The sequence below is a fragment of the Physella acuta genome, unplaced genomic scaffold (genome assembly GCF_028476545.2).
Source record: "Physella acuta isolate Inbredline_101_S28 unplaced genomic scaffold, ASM2847654v3 ptg000645l, whole genome shotgun sequence".
Classification (NCBI taxonomy): Eukaryota; Metazoa; Mollusca; class Gastropoda; family Physidae; genus Physella; species Physella acuta.
This window is the reverse complement of record NW_026732164.1, coordinates 457,367-474,941: the sequence shown is the minus strand read 5'-3', so window position 1 is coordinate 474,941 and position 17,575 is coordinate 457,367. Positions and strand designations below refer to the sequence as shown.

General features: G+C 36.7%; 2 protein-coding genes across 2 annotated transcripts; one reads left to right on the top strand and one right to left on the bottom strand.

Moving 5' to 3' along the window:
• Window positions 1-1,924: 1,924 nt before the first annotated feature.
• LOC131948432 (uncharacterized) lies at window positions 1,925-6,673 on the top strand. Its single transcript, XM_059310038.1, has 5 exons — window positions 1,925-1,987; window positions 3,128-3,297; window positions 3,969-4,068; window positions 5,349-5,454; window positions 6,264-6,673. The coding sequence occupies exons 1-5, from the start codon at window positions 1,925-1,927 to the stop codon at window positions 6,413-6,415; spliced, it is 591 nt and encodes a 196-aa protein (XP_059166021.1). The 3' UTR covers window positions 6,416-6,673.
• A 2,172-nt stretch (window positions 6,674-8,845) lies between these two features.
• Window positions 8,846-14,553, bottom strand: LOC131948431 (uncharacterized). Its single transcript, XM_059310037.1, has 7 exons — window positions 14,477-14,553; window positions 13,481-13,647; window positions 13,007-13,101; window positions 11,585-11,734; window positions 10,292-10,417; window positions 9,557-9,691; window positions 8,846-9,035 (listed from the first exon to the last, which is right to left on the bottom strand). Exons 1-7 carry the CDS (start codon window positions 14,547-14,549, stop codon window positions 8,846-8,848), a joined length of 936 nt encoding a protein of 311 aa, XP_059166020.1. The 5' UTR covers window positions 14,550-14,553.
• Between the last annotated feature and the right edge of the window lie 3,022 nt (window positions 14,554-17,575).

Genomic DNA, 17,575 nt, shown 5'->3' with positions numbered 1-17,575 from the left:
TGTCTGTAAACACAATAAAGTGAGTACCGTTACAGCTAGGTTGATGACCTGTAATTCCCACGTTTTCTTTAACTTGCTTTCGCGTCTGTTTGGTTCTCCAATCAAATCTTGCGATCAAAATTTCGGGCACTTCCCAGTTAGCTAGCGCGCTGAAATTTTCAGGGAAGCTTTGTTTCCGATGACCATAGAATATTCAATTGTTATTATTACTAAATTGATCCATGGAAACATTTTATTGAGCATTTTAGACCGCTATATAATTGTAATAAAAACGTGGGGAAAAACGGACATAACCCAGTAACTGTAATTTGATGAAAACAAGGTTCAGTATTCTCCCTCTTTTTGCTTACTGACTAGTGTTCACACAGTGTTTGTGTACAAACAACCGTAACAACTGGTGGCCAGTATGGGGGAGACGATATGGTCGAGTGGTTGGGCACACGATTGCTATCCCACTCGACACGGGTTCAAATCTATGTGCTCTAGTCAGTAACGTATTCACACAATGTGTTTTTTACGAGTTGTCTTTTTACGAGTTGTCTTCGTTTACCCAAAAAAAAAGTGAAAAGATAAAATCGATAGCAAGATTTTAATGCAAACAAACAGACAAAGACTAAAAAGTAGAAAATAATAATCATTAAAAAAGTTTTTAAAAACCCACGTTTTCTGATTGAACTAAAAAGTAGAAAATAAATGCTATACATCACAATAATGCAAGCGATCACTCTACTATAAGCGATCAAAAACGTGGGGCGCCGTGATTTTCTTACATTTTCTAATACTGTTGACTCTCTACAAGCTCCCTAATAAAAGTCAATAGTATTATCTAATCAATAGTAATATAACTTTTACTCCGGCGCCCCACGTTTTTCATCGCTTATAGTAGAGTGATCGTTTGCATTATTGTGATGTATAGCATTTATTTTCTACTTTTTAGTTCAATCAGAAAACGTGGGTTTTTTAAAACTTTTTTAATGATTATTATTTATAAGTATTATATTACACTTATAGTTCTGTATTAACTTTAAGCGATTTCCCGGTAACCGGAAGTGTATATTTCTTTTACTTTTATTGCTGTTCACTTGGCGTGCAACTTTTATTTCGACGATATTTGAGTCTATTTAAAAAAAAATAATTAAGTATTTAAAAATCGATTGCGAATCATGTCTGCATCCCGAGTTTCAGTCCCGTCCCCCCCCCCCGTACGTAGATTTATATAATTACAACGAGAACATTTTGGTGAGATCACGTCCGCTTTATTTGTTTTTTTTTTGTTTATTTATCTAAGAACTATGCTTTGTAAATCGCATAACGAACTCAACTTTACAGTTTTACCTAATGTGTATAAAGCCAAGAATACTAAGTGTGATGGTACGTGAGGATGGTTTGAGTTTTTCTTGTCTCACCAGTTGTGATGGTGGGATTTTTACGAGGCGTAACGAATCCAATAACACAAGTTCAAATATAGAATATTATTTATTGAGATTATAAAATGAAGTTCTGCCTAACTAACTAGCCTATTCTATACTCTCTACTACTACTGTCTGCCGTTTCCTAGATCTACCTATCTGACCGTTCTCTTCACTAATTATCAACTGTTACCTAGCCCTACATATCTCGACCGTCTCTAACCGCTTCCTAACATCTTCTCCACTTTTCACTAGCTACCTATCAACTGCTGCTAATCTCTCTACTGACCCACGCCTCAGTGGTCAGCTGACCGTCCCACGTGACCGGTCAGTTCACGTATTTTTTTTGGTCTCTCTCTGACCAACTCGCTATAGCCTGTTACTGCTATCTACCTGAGCTCTCCGACATAACCTTGCGTCATCACACTAAGCTTACATCATATTCAACTGACACAATACTGTTGTTGATCTAGGTAGACCAGCCGCTGTCTGTCTTCCAACAAGAGGTGAATGTGATGGCCCACCGAGCGGATATTCTACGAGTTCTCATTCTGTACAAGTATGGCGGAACTTATAATGTTAGTATTGTACCAGTTACATTTTTGGGGTCATCCATAAATGACGTCACACTCTCAGGGGGGAAGGGGGGTCCGTAATTTTGTGACGATGTGTGATGAGGGGGAGGGGGGGGGGGGGCTCAGATGTTGCGAAGTCACACTTTTGCATTATAAAAAAAACAATGTTAGAAAACGAATTTTAGACGTTATTTCGCGTTTTAGATAACTGTTTTAATAAATTGTAATAGTTTAGACACGATTTTAGAAAAATAGCAATGTTTTAAAAAAATTCAACTGCAATTTTGAGGGGGGTTGTAGGTTGAGGTGTGATGTTATTTTAGGGGGGGGGTCTGGCTTTTTGTGACGACGTGTGACGGATGACCCCTTTATGGGTTATCGGATATGTTAGACAGGTGTTCTTTCAGACTATTTACCTAAAATAGATCATGAATGAAAATAGATCGCCCGCGAATATAAAATAACGGTTCATTGTCGGTTTTTTATGCTGAAGATTTAACAGTATTGGCATTGACGTTTTAACTGGGGAAATGGAGCGGGGTTTATTTTCATAGGGGGTAGGGATGTTACGTGACTGCTTGGGAGGAAGTTGTGTTTGTGGATGTGTATTGTGTGTGTGGGGGGAGGGGGTTTATTATTTAACTTTTAGGGGTGGGGTATCGCTTGTTTAATGTGAGGAGAGCGGAGGGTGGGGGGGATGCGGCGATAGGGGCTTTGAATGCCTGCTGTGGGGAAATAGGTAAGTGTATCGTATGTTCATTAAAGAGGTTATATATTTACATTAGTTAGTGCTTATCTTTTGCTACATTTTTTATTTTGTGGAGGGGGTGGGGTGGGGGTTTAGAAAATTGACACATTAACTAAAAAGGGTTTATATGTTAGCTGTTTTATGGAGGATAATTCAATTATTTAATATTTTGTTATTCTTTTAAACTTATAAAATTAATTGTTTGCATTGCTAGATTGTATTACAGGTAGCGTAAGGACCGCATACTTCCAGTTAGTTGCATCGTGTTTTATATATGTTGTCAGTGTAGTCCTATTCTGACGTGTTTATTGCAAGCTAAGCTTTATTTAGTTTTTCTTAATAAACCTATAATATATAGCATTTAGTTAAATAAAGTTATGCATTGAAATATGTAGGATAATGACGTCATTTGGGTGAAACCACTTTCTGAGGGCCAGAGAAGGTACCCAACGGTCTTGTGCTACGAGTGGACGGATGTTCCACCCTGGCCTCGAGCAATCAGCAACGGTTTGTTGGTGGCAAGGGCAGGAGCTCCATTCCTGTTGAAAGTTCTAGAGTCTTTCTGGTAAATTATTACCTATGTGTAAGCTACTATATATTCAATTTTTCAGAGACGTGATACATATTTTTTTTTCTTCTTTCTTAAATTGGCTTCAATGATTTTGAAGTGATTTTTTTTTATTTGTTGCTTTTATTGCGACGTATAACGTTAAGTAAGTACAGTTCCAATTAAGAACAAGACGGTCTATGTGGAAATGAAGTAGAGTTCACCTGTTTCCGTGACCTCGGCATTTTACGGGATAGCTTGGCCAGCTATATGCCGTGTCGACTTTACTTTCCCTAGTCTGAGTTAAGTACACATTAGAGCTGGGTGGACTCAGGTACATTTAACTGACTTTAACCAAGATTCAAACTCTTACAGACATAATCGTTTCTACCAATATTCATTTGCTTTCTTTATTAATTAGAATTAAAATACTCTTTGTTTAGAAAACATGTACGCGCTCCGATATTTTAATTGTTTATTTGTTGAAACTGGAACATTATAATAATTTAAACCAAAACGAAAGTAAGATCTCAAACAGCTAATAATTTACGTTAAAGATGCTGTCGTGTTTGGGGATCTATTTAGAAGGGGTGGGTGGGGTTCTAACCACCCCAACACCACTTGCGTACGCCATTTGTTATAAGACACTTGTGTATACAGGAATTAAAGTGTAGTTTTATTATTTGCAGGTTCTACCGTGACGATATGTGGGCCATGAACTCAGTGCTGATGTACTACAAGCTGTATGAGAGGAACCCGGAAATGGTACACATTGACCCCAAGCTTCAGGTAGAATATACACGATAGAGCCACTGGAGAAAAACAAATTATTGAAATTCTTCATCATTTTCAAGCAAAATTACAATCATATATTAACCGAAAATGTAAGTTATAATTAAAATTCAGACTAAATGAGTCAAGAAAGTTAAAAACCCCTATACCCCTTACCTGCTGAGCTCCCTATAGATTCGTGCAAAGACATATCCGCCACTAAAAAAACGTAACGTTCATTACCCGTAAACAAATGTATATATTTAATCTACGAATTCATATATAAGTAAAGCATCAAGTCTCTTTACCCCTCACCAAATAAGTAGCGCAAACGTTATTTGGGAAGGGGTGTGCTAGGGGGCATGAATACGATTAACCGCACGGTAATTCAAAAAGGTAACCTTCGAAGGTAACGTTTGTGTAAACACATGTGTTTATTTAAGAATAGAGTTGCCTTTCAGAGCGACGTTTTGTGTAAACTTTAAACAAATGGAAATTCAAATTAATTTCTGTAATCATCACATCGTCTTTTACCGCTCGTGCCCATCTTTTTTAATGAATTAAGCGATAGTGTGCCCAGTCGTCTTTATTTTCACTAACGTGACTTAGGTAGGCTACACATCAGAGCTGGGTGGAATCAGGGACCTTCAACTGATTTGAACTCGGATTCGAACTCGATTCTTTCATAGTATCAGTCGGGTGCCCTACCGATAGGCCGCACCGTCCCTTATTTATGTAAAAGAGACCTAGATTAGCGAAACGTTTTGGTAACTCACGAATAAACAAATTGCAATATTAGCACAACAATTAAGTACGCGTGAGTTTAAATATTGGTATATATCTTAAATAACAATTGACCCAACATTAATAGATGCAATTATTTTTTTGCCAAACGGACAATAACTTAATAAAACCATTTACCCGAACAGAAGACAGAAGATAGCGCCCCCCCCCCCCCCCAAAAAAAAAATTAAAAAAAAAATCGTTTAATGGACGATAACCCCAAAAATTATCTGTCTGCATTTATTATAACTTAAAAAGCCATGTCCTTATTCTACAATCATACCATTCAATTTTTCCAAGTACGATAAAGTTGTAATTAAACAACAAGCAAAATATGTATTTACAGATATGGTAAATTGTATCATAAATATCAAATAAAAATATTAAAACTTAGTTAATGCTTTGTATCAGGAAAAAGTGTTAACTTAGGGATATTGTTGTGTATTAGGTAAAACACAATAATCCCGAGATGATGTGTCGCTATATAATAATTATCACGTTATATCACACCCCAGGTCATCTGTTACAACCACATCTGTCACCCCACTTGGCACGAGGATTACCGCAGGGGTTACGATGACCCAAGTCCTACAACCAGATTTAACATTGAAGAAACCAACGGTTAGTTAAACTCATTTCTTCTGAATTTTATTTATCCTGAGTAAACATGAATTGACTCAACGTTACGGACACCGTTAGGTAATGCTGACATTAAAAAAAAAATCCTTTAATATTTTGTTTGTCAAATGTTCATAGTATGAATTTAACTGAACATCTAAAGTGTGTGTATTAAGTCATCTAAAGTAAAGAAAAAACTGAAACCGGTTAGTGTTCACTAAATTGTATCTATAGAAGCACGGCCTATAGCGACAACTTCTTCTTCTTCTTCTTCGTTCTTAATTTTTTAGTGTTGGAAGGGATCGAGTCTTATCCGTCAGATGGTTTGAGCTCGAGACTTTTTCGAATTTAACAACCATGATGTTTGCCGACTCAACCACGCATCCATCACAGTTAAGGATACGTGTCAACTGGTTATGCGCCATTAAGGACTCCGATTTCAGCCTGCTTTTCTTTTTGGATTCGCTTCCATTGCCTTTGTCCAACCAAGAACAAACTACAAGGCAGCAGTTGTTTGATTTTGGAGTTGTCTCTCCTAAAAGATAGGCTGTCCCCAGCTATCGAGCCTCATCTGCCCGAGGGTTTGAACTCGAGACTTTTCGGTTTAGCAACCATGAGCTTTACCGACTCGACCACGCCGACCCCTTTATAGCGACGACGATTCTCTGGTTCTTACAAAGAGGTCCTCGAATGTTCGCCAAAATGTGATGAACTCTACTTCACCTTGTCAAATTTTGTAAAACTTACTTGATAAAATTGATATAAATTATTGTGTGTGACTTATTTAACACATTAATTGTTTCTATTTTCAGCTTTCCATTTCATCCATTTGCAAGCTCCGCCCATTTTCCAATCGTTTGCTGCTGTCAATAATAAAACAAGCATTGACGCCTTGTTGGTGAAAAGAGTCATAACTGCTATAGAGAAGGCGGGCAAAACTCATCTATTGCAAGAGGAAAATTAGCAACAGAAATATTTCAGTTTTTATTTTGCAAGGCTTAAAAAGTATAAAACTGTACATAGTGTTTAAAATGAGTTCAAATGTAATCATGTGTATATTGGTTACTTGCTGGTGCATCAATACATGCATTGGAAGTGCTCTTTTACTGTGGTCCAGCTACCAAATAAAGCGGGACGAATTGTCTCGTCAGGATGCAGTAATGTCATTATAACATTACATACAATGTGCTACAGCAGATATTTATGAGTTCTGGACAGCAACATATTAGTTACGGTTTAATTAATTCAATTCGTTTTTATTTCACGAATACAAACATCATCACCGGCTAATATGTGTATACATTTCTAATAAAATAAAATAAAATAAATAGACAATATTCTTTTCCTATTGATTCTGTCTGTGATTGAATAATTTGAATACAAAAATTAAGAGATAAAAAAAAAATTAAATACACTTTTCGTGATTGTCTTAAAATATCTCAAGTGTTTGCCTTCTCACAGCTTGCCCGATCCACATCTATTTGCGGCTTCAGTAACTTTTCCTTGTGGTTTTTCATAGGTCTTTATCGGACATTGTGTCCGATCATCTTACGCTAGACATCTGTTTGTAAACGACTGCGACCTGTTGTTATTAAAATTAGGTGAATCATCACATCAATGAGACATTATGTAAGCAGTATTTTCTGGATTATCTACCCTGGTCGTTTTTACCAATTTGACCATCATCTAGTACCTCATCGATACAACTTCAAGTAATGCACGAGCATATGTTTCGTTAAACTATTCGTTTGATGCACTTTCAATGCACGAGCATATGTTTCGTTAAACTATTCGTTTGATGCACTTTAACGCCCTTTTAATTAATCTTATAATATCTCGACGTTTATTCTTGCATGGTGCATTTAAACGTCACGTGATATACTGGACAATGATTTCATTGGAAACTACGTTGCTTTAATAAGTGAGAAAATAGAAGTATCAATGAAGTAGTGAGAATAAATATTTTGTTTCAATTTAAATCAGGGGTCTCGAAACTACGGCCCGCGGGCCGAATGCGGCCCGCGAAGTCATTTCATCCGGCCCGCTGAAATCTTTTTGTCCTAGAAAAAATCGTTTGTTGGTGATGGCTGAGGAACTTTGCTCAGAAAAATCAAAGACATGCCTGGAAAAAAACTGGCCCTCGAACTGAAATTTGATAGTTAATGCGGCCCCCGGACTGAAAAGTTTGGAGACCCCTGATTTAAATAATTATTATAATGAAAATGTATTAATGCAGACTCCTTGACCTCAACGCAGCATTTGCACAGCGACACCTTCCGACACAAGTGGTAAACTATCAATTTATAACGCAAAATATACACTTTTGTACATTACACAATAAAGATGAATATTAATTTTGTTTTTCAGAAAATGAAGTGCAATAAAGTTACAGAATATTTAATTAAATACTTGAATATTTGCATCTCATTCGAAAGTTGTCGAGAAAATTATATTAATCAGTAAAATAGTGCACAATATCTGCATCAAGAATGCTGCAGATGGTTCTCATTATTGCAAGCTTTGCATTTGTTTTGAAACTCATCTTGCTTTAGTGTGTGTCCCATTATTTCTGATAAGTTATGAAATAGATAAGGAATGTTTGGTTAATGCTTCTTTCATCACCAATTGAAATCACGCCCATGATATTCACTGTACTGATTCGGTTGTAAAGAACACTGTATTTATTGATTACGAGCCGACCCGCGGTGTATCATACGCCGCTATTTAGTTGTTTTTTCTACTTTTCAGTAATTCATAATGTGTGAATTCGACAGTACCAATGCTGCCACTGAAAATATTTGCTTTAAAACACTAAACCCCCATTTCCCCCCCCCCCCCCCGTGAAAGCAGCCTCCTCTTAGTTACCTCCTCCAAGTTTAAAATAGTTTCAAACTGAATTATTTGCCGTCACCAAACTAAACATTTAGCGTGAACTACAACTCACCTGACCATGTGAGGGGGGTGGGGGGTGGTAGCGATAGAGAAGAGAGGGGACTGCAAGGCGCGCGCTTGCAGCTTGTTTTCTAACGGCTCCCAGAAGAGAATTATATATATATAGATTGTTCAAACATGGTATTGTATCCTGAACTTAGACAGGCGGTATAACGAGATTGGTCTGTGGCTAATTAATCTAAGCTAAACGTTTCAAACCTCTACATCAATTAAAAAAGCATCAAAAAAATAAATCAATAAACAGTAATGACAACAATTTGTAATATGTTTATTATTGTGAATCGTTATACTTCTATCTAACTACGTTTATAGAAGTAAATTCATTCTAATTACAAAAGAAACAAATAATTTTGAAAAAAGTTATATTTTCAATCAAAAGGATTGATATAATAAAAGAAATGCAAAGGGTATTTCAATGCTTGGATACATTACGAACCCACATTTATCCAACAACAATGTCGGCTACACGAGGATAGTAGTAAATTGAGGCGTTCCTCCCCTCGGGTATAATGTAGAAACCAAACTGGTCTGGTGCCCAGGCGATAGCTTGTGTGTCCGCTACTCTATCATAGGTATCAAATGTAGAGGGAACCTGATTCTCAAACGCTTTAATGTAGTCACCATCAGTCACCCTAGATTGTATATGAATAAATGTATATATATATATATATATATATATATATATATATATATATATATATATATATATATATATATATATATATATATATTTATTTATTTTTTTATTTTTTTATTTATATATATTTGACTTGTCAACTTGAAGACAAAAGGTCAAACTAATAATAAAATTTTGCAATTGGTGGTGCCAAAATATAATAGTTTGACTAAAAATTAAATTTTACCAGTTAACAAAAGTTAACCCATTACTATTACTATGCCATAATAGGGCTCAACTATGTGGAATAGTTTTTTGTTGTTACGATTAATAAAACAATTAGAACATGCAATTCAGAGTTCACTTTTTTACTTATTTAATATGAAAGCTAGTACTTGTGATTACACTCTGTAACATATATAATCTGCATATATGTGTACACAATTATTATTAGATGAGGAAAGGGAAGCATATTAGCACTTTAATGTATAGTTTTTTTTTACAACAAAATGATAAGAAAATATAGGGGAGACAAACCTAAAAAAATAGATGTTGTACTCAGCCACAATCAAGAGTTCTCTCCCATCACGTGAGATATCGCCCCCTAGAGGGTCTCTATTGGTGGTGTTGATTTGTAAAGTTGCCGTCTGTGATACATCTAGGTTAGCAACGCTGAAGAGACGAAAGAACAGACAGTTTGTCATCGATACATTACAAACCTGTTTTGTAAATAAAATTTCACTGTGGTATGACAGCGATTATGGGAACGGAGTGGTCTAGCGGTAGAGCGTTGGAATGCTAACCCGTATATCTAGAGTTCGAATGCGTGTTCATGTCAGTAGACCGTCCATGAGTCAACCCAACTTTGATGGGTACCTAACTCACGTTAGGGAAAGTAAAGGCGGCTGGGCATAGTGCTGACCACAATATCTCTTCGTATGCCGAGGTCACAGAAACAAGTGAACTCTACTTCACTTGCCCCATATACCGTTAGGTTTGAAAGGGAAACTTTACTTTACATGATAGGTGTTAAGATCTTTTCGACTTTCGGTCAATTAGACAAATTAAGTTATTTATTTATTTATTTTTATTGTGTATGTGTGTGTGTGTGTGTGTGTATGTGTGTGACCACAACAACATGTTTACTTTCTTGATAATTCAAGTGCCTATTACGTTAACTCAGAGATGTTCAACAGATCTTATCTCAAATCTGTAGGGTGAGCTGTACATCAATCATCGCGTTATTCGAATCATAAAACGGTGTGTATCTACCTCCCAGAGTTCCAGGCGGTTGCTGGTAGCTGAGCAATCTTGCCCCTACCGCCAAAAGTCTTGGAGACGACGAACAACTGGGCGTCAGGTGACAGGAGTAGGGTCTCAACGTCTGGCTCCGTCCAGCTGTTGAAACAATCAGCAAGTAGACAACAGGCATAGAACTAATTCAATGAAGGGTCATCCGTTTTTTTTTTAATAATGTAAAATAGCTTGGTGACAATAGGGCTATTAAGTAGGTCACCAACCAGTTCTATAACTCATGCATGTTTTATTGAGCCGTCAAGTTTACTTTCAGATTTATTAGACTAGATATTTAAGTCTCTATATCCCATCTCAATAGCAAGAAAATACCACTGGAATTTTAAATAAAGCATAAATTAAAAACCAAAAAGTAAAGCTAGCATTCAAACCTAACGATCAGTGGAACAGATGGGATATAGTTTTCATGTTCCTGTGACCAAGGCAGGCAAAAATATGGGATGACCACAATATGTACGACCGCCTCCATTGTAGTTTTCTTAACTCTAATCGCGTACGCATCACAAATGGGTTAACACGGTTACATATTAAAGACTGCAGCTTGTGATTCAAACTTGAAATATTATGGACACACAATGTACGCTCTACCAACTGACCACACCGCTACAATATATCTTATAAAAGTTAAATTCATTTAAACGTCTAAAAATGAGATTTGAGAACGGCATGGTCAAGAGGAAGCACGTTTAATTCCTAATTCCATCAGTAACGAAATCGGATCCCGGGAATAAAACGCACCTTTGCTGGTGATTACAGTGTATCTATTTTGGAAAATTTAAAAATACAAATGACTAATTTATTGCATATTGCTCTCGTGTGGAGAAAAGTTATGAAAAAAAAACATGATAAAAGAACAGTAGGCTGATGTCAAAAAGCCAAATCGTGCATAACATGTTGACAAGTCATACTTAGTAGGTAGAAAGATCTTGACTAGTTAAGCATGCCAGTAGCATGGCGATGGTAAGCAAGTACGTTTCATCGAATCTGACGGTCCATGGGGCAAGTGAAGTAGAGTTTACCTGTTTCTAAGACATTGAAATCAAAAGCAATAGAGTGGTCAGTATTTAGCCCAGGCGACTTTACATTCCCTAACGTAGGTCGAATATCTGGGTTAATTCAGAGACGATCTATTGACTCGTACCTGCATTAGAACTTAAAGTTCTGGGTAAGTGGTATAGCTTTATACATTGCCATCTCATCATAATGATGCTGGCAGTTATAAATCATACAACATATTAAAGAAAAACCAACTTGAAGCGGAGTGTTCCAACAAGATCTACACTCCCGTCCTGTAGACTCGCTGGTTCTTGCACAGCATAGATGACGTTAGCGGTTGGACGGAAACCGTTGCTTCCAGTATCACCGATGTAGAGACAGTTGCGGGCTGGGTTTGTGCCTGTGCTGTAAACATTTTAAAATTTGTTTACAAGTCGATACGTTGTAAGCTTCTAGTAGCAAAAATCATGTTCTTATTAATTAGTACTTTTAAGCTAAGCCATCTGTGTTATACTTTAAATTTGTTCTCTGTAGAATCATACGCTAACACTAATTAGTTATTTGCTGGATAATCACACGTGTACACTAATTCACAATATACTGGAAAATTAAGCTACTAGACTAATTCGCTGAGCTTTATAAAGTTTAACTTGAAATGTATTGCAAATATTATAGTTAAGGTACACACAATAAAACATGTATGCATACGTTTTGCTCAATAAGTAGGGAAAATAGAGTTGACCGGTTGTTTTTACCTGGGATTGATATTAGCATTGGCAATATGACTAGAAATCATTAATTAACTTTGACCCTAAACAGATACACACCTAGTATGTGTTGATACTGCGGCGCGGGCAGAGGCGTAAGGACCCCTCCCGGCGCTCGGTGACCAGTGTTTCTTCCAGACTTTTTTTCTTCCGGGGGGGGGGGGGGGGCAATTCATATTTTCGGGGGGGGGGGGGGGGGTCAACATTTTCCGGGAGGGCGGACACTAGTAAAAGTATATTTTTACTATATGAATTCCATCTCGTTCGGGAGGTGGGGGGGGGGGCGATAGACTTTCTTACGGGGGGGGGGGGGCTCTGCCCCTCGAAGAGATGCCTGGCAGAAACTATTTCAATTTGCCCCCCCCCCCTTACATTTTTTTTAATGTTTATATTTCAAAACAGCAACTAAAATGAGCTTTAATTTTCTTTCCAACCCATTTTAGTGGCCCTTCGGTCGGCGCTCAGGGATATATGTACTCCTCCCCCCTTCCCTCTTCTCTACGCCTCTGGGCGCGGGTAACTTTTACCAGAAACCGAAGATAATTTTGTCAGTTAATAATCGTACGTCTTACTATTCGACTACTATATATTTATTGCTAAATTGATCCATACAAATATGACTTGAACGACAAGATATAACAATTTACCAAAAAATGGAATAAAGCGTGATTAATGATCATCCTTAGTATTGAATGTGATCTGATTATTAACTACTACAAGGATAAGCCTTGATACATATTTTAGTTTTTAATACAGAATGTTGGCCACAAGATAATAATGGACATAATAAACCTACTAATTTAATCATGCGTTCAAATTTAAGTGATATAATAAAATTGTCCGAAATTCGGCACCGCATCTTAATTTTATAGATGTTTTAAAAAATGTGAGTATGGACTCAGGTTGGTACCTGCAAGTACCGCTTTTACAGTCGTCAAAACAGGGGCCATAAGCCATGTCCTCCCAGTCGACGTTGGTGGCATTGTTGATGGTGAAAGTGGCTACCTGTGTTAAAACAGTGGCTACATGTTAAAATTGGCTACCTGTGTAAAACAATTAATACATATGTAAAATTGAAGCTAAATCTGTATTTAAAAAGTGGTTAAATGTGTTAACTGTTTAGAGACATAGCTTTCTACTTTAAAATTGTGTCTAGGTTTTCAAAATGTTGGCTTTTCGTTAAATGTAATGTATAGCATAAACTGTAAGCTAGTTAGTTCAGGCTGTCCAACTAATTATTTCAACGTTGACATGTAAATGACATTTATGTGGACAGATTGAACGAAAAACTATTTGACAACAAACTGTCTTACCCAGAAATACAGATACATAATGTGACCTAAGAGAAAGAATGAAAAGTCATAATGTTTCTGATGAAACTTACTATGTTTCCTGTGATTAGATCGACCGCGAAAAACCGATTGACGTCGACCTTGTCGTTGTGCATGTAAGCAATATTCGCGTGAACACGGCTTATGGCCAGTCCGGAAATCTCGTCGATTTTCGGGTCCAAAATTTGAACTTTGGTCTGTCGGTTTCCAAACAAACCAGCTGAAAAATAAACAAGAATGATGAATTAATAAGATGTTTGATGTTTCATAGACGCAGAGGCGTAGCGAGGGGGGGGGGGGGGGGGGGGAAATATGTCCGGGCGCCGACCTTAGGGTGGGGGCACCAAATTGAAAGTTTGAGGGGGGGGGGACGGTTGTAAATGAAAAGTTCGAGGGGGGTGCAAATCGAAAGTTTGAGGGGGGGGGTTCAAATTGAAAGTGTGTCCCCGGGCGCCGGGAGGGGTCGCTACGCCTCTGCATAGACGTTCGAGATTCGGTGAAAATATCATGATTGCCATGGTGATTAAAGTTTATAATTTTTTTTCCATATAAAAAAAAATTGAATAGAAAAAATATTTTAAAAATATTATTAAAAAAACAAATTTGCAAAATGACGTTTTGATTAGTCAGCTAGAAATGAAAGCCTGAAATCGACAAACGCATTGACGTAAAAAATAAGGAGAAGACAGTTAAATCGACATATACACATACAACGGCGTGGTCTGTCTGGTGTTAAGAGTACGGGGTGCTTATCATCTTTTCCCGTTTATGCCCTAAACAAATGCGGCGAATGACGTAGGCTTCATCTGTTTCAATAAGCTCGGTTTACGAAAATAGACTGAGGTTAACACAAGCCCAGTCTCCTTGTTTCACTAATGGAGCCAGATACTAATCAAAAACACCCTATAATTTCGAGATACGAACTCGAGATTTTCGGGTTTGCAGTCATACGCTTTAGTTATCTTTCTTCTGTAAAAAGATGTTTTGAAATGTTAAAACACTTAAAAAGTGACAATCTAGACTCGGTGAAGCATACATAGCGTACAAACCTGCTTGTGTGGAATAAATAAGCAGCGAAATAAAAGCAAAATAATTTGCCATGATGCAACAGATCGAACTCATTGTGACGTTTGGCAGTCGAGTATTGTTCTGTCATAGACGTATGCGATATTTATAGTGTGGACTATCACAGACATGTAGTGAAGCATGGCTTAGTCGCGTGTTATCTCTTTGTCTTTTTTTCGCCCCTTAATCTTGTCTAAGCTGTATTTTCATGAGATTAAAATAGAATCAAAGTTCAAAAAGGGCAGGTCCCTATCTCTAAAAATATTTGGTGTAATTAATTATGTGCATATTAGCAGCCTGACAGTACACGCTGGCATATGATAATCAGTGTTTCTTTCTGGCATCTCTTCAGGGGTGGGGGGTAGCTCCCCCCCCCCCCAAGAGAGTATACCGCCCGCCCCCCACGAACAAAATGGAATTAATAAAGAAAATATATACTTTTAGTCCGTCCCCCCGGATATTTTAGCCCCCCCCCCCCCCCATCAACCAATATTTCAAGTGCCCCCCCCCCCCCCCGCACCGCCCTAGAGAAAAAAGTCTGAAAGAAACACTGGTGATAATATTATAATATCGTATTAAAGCTTCATAGTTATTCACTGACATGTTATAAATTTTTTCTCTTTTAAACTTTAATTTTCTAATATTACATCTATGGTGAATTAAAATTTCGTTCAATAAAAATTACTGTCGAACAGGTGTCACTGTTGTTAAATTTTCTATCTACATTTTTCAATAACATTTCATTTTACCTATTCGGATGAAACGAATTTAATAAGCTTTTATATGGATAACAATGTCTTTCTGTTTTTTTTTGTTTGTCAGTTTTTGTTTGGTAAATCTTGTAGCTTAATTTTAACCCACCCCTAATATAGTGATTTTGCTTGTTCATATTTTACAGATACATGTGTTTACGGTGACAATGCAATAATATATATTCCTTAATATGAGTAAACATTAGGTTAGTCAATAAATTTAATGTCAGAATTGTATTAAATCCAATTTAAAAGGGGAGATAACAAGATTAAATACTACCGATCGCCAAAGGCATCCGCCGTGTGCTTAGAGTTTGCAGAAGCATATGCTTGTCTTCAGGCTACTGATTGGGATTAAGTCAAATACGTTTTGTCGTAACCTTTGTGGTTTTAAATTCATTTAGAAAGAATTACTAAACTATCAAAATAAATAAAATAAAAACTTAAAATAATAAGCTTTTAAATGCACTTAAATAAGAAAATAAATCGAAAGAGCTCATTTTAAAATAGATGCTTAGATCGATAAAATATGTAAACTATTGTAAACGCTCCCACAAGCTGTAAAAGCTTTTATTAAATCAAGACCAACTTGGTTTTATTTGTTCTTTTTAATAATGAAAGGGAATTCAGTACTCTATTACGTATTGCGCGTTGATTCTATTTTCAGCTTACTTTTTATTATTTTAATTCCATATTATTTGCTCTTCTAAGAACAATCTGCGATGAAGAAGCTGTTAGGTTTTGGAGTTTTCAGTTTGTATACACGACACACCTCCCCATACCACGAATCATGGCACAATGAATTATTGGATATTTTAAATAAATTGTGGAAATATCATAATGTTGGATAAATTAAAATGTTACAAATTCAGTTGGAATATTCTCAAGTCTTCTAATGAGTTTAAAGAAGAAAAACAAAGAAAAAGCAGAAAGTTTTGCCATTTTTATCTAAACATTTGTTACAGTAATATTGACTTTAAAAAGTTAAGCTAAATTCGTTTTAATAAAACGTTGGTCTATACCACCACCTCCCACCCTAAACCCAGGATAATAAAATATTAATTAATAATAAATAGCCTTGACACTCCCATGGCGGTTTTTGTTAATCATAAGCATGATTTCAAACAAAATATATCTCAAGGATAAACAACCTAAATATTCATTTGCGTTATACAAGATTTCATTTTCTGTATAGATTGCAAAACATCACACGAGAGAGCTGTGTGAACTACATTGTAACACAACTATCTGCCAAATGAGAACCATATTGTAGTATGACTGTATTTTAGGGTTTCCTTCATACATCTCTTCGTAGAAGCACTGCTCCCGACCAGGTCATCGTTTCCCCCTCCCCCTCCCCCCCATTTCGGACGAAGAAGAGATATAAATAATTGTATAGAAAATAAATACTTTCATTAATGTTTTCCCATTTTGAAATTTCCTCCCCGGAAATGTTTATGTGCCACCCCCCCCCCTCCTTCCCGACGAAATACAATTATATACAACTTGTACCTCCACCCCCTACCCGTAAAATGGGGAAAAAATGTCTACAAAAAATACTGCTCGCTTGACCGAGTCGGTACCACATGGCTAACTCGCTTTACTGACATTATGATTTGTTGTGTTTTTAAGTAGACCGTAGAAAACGAGATAATAGTTTTATCGTTCTTGTCATGGCTCTCGAAAAAATCACACGCATCACTAATGCCCTGGCGTCTTATCTCTAAAGGTCACGGCTTTCCTCGTACAGGTAACCTGGTGGAAAAAAATGTGTCACTATTGTGTAACATACAAAAACAAAATGCCCACAAAAAAAAAGTTTTATTGTCTCCCTTAATTGGTATTTGAAAAGTTACTTCCCGTGATTTTGTCCGAAGATTAGCTTTGGCCGTGAGAAGAAAAAAAATGCTGATAATTTTTTTCCCGACTTAAACCTACCATCACTTATGGTTCACTAATTTGTTTAGAAAGATGCGTGGCCTTAAAGACAAAAGGGCAGATATTCAAGGGCAGCGGGCAGAAACGGTAGGCGGGAAAACATTCAAGTGGAAAAGCGGTTATTTACGATACGGTTCTTTCACGATTTTAATTAACTCCTTCCAAAACTTCCTCTAAAATCATATCGGGCTTTAGCTCTACCGCCATGTCTCCTATCCCTAACCGTCGCGGCTAGTTTTGCTTTCCAAACTGCATTTTTAATCAAGTATGAATTGGTGCCCGAAATATAAAATATTGATCAATTTAATTTACAAATTAATCGAACGACTAAATAGAAGCTAAAATGAAGAACAAAATGTAATTTTAAAAATAATTTTGACGTTAAGCAATTTT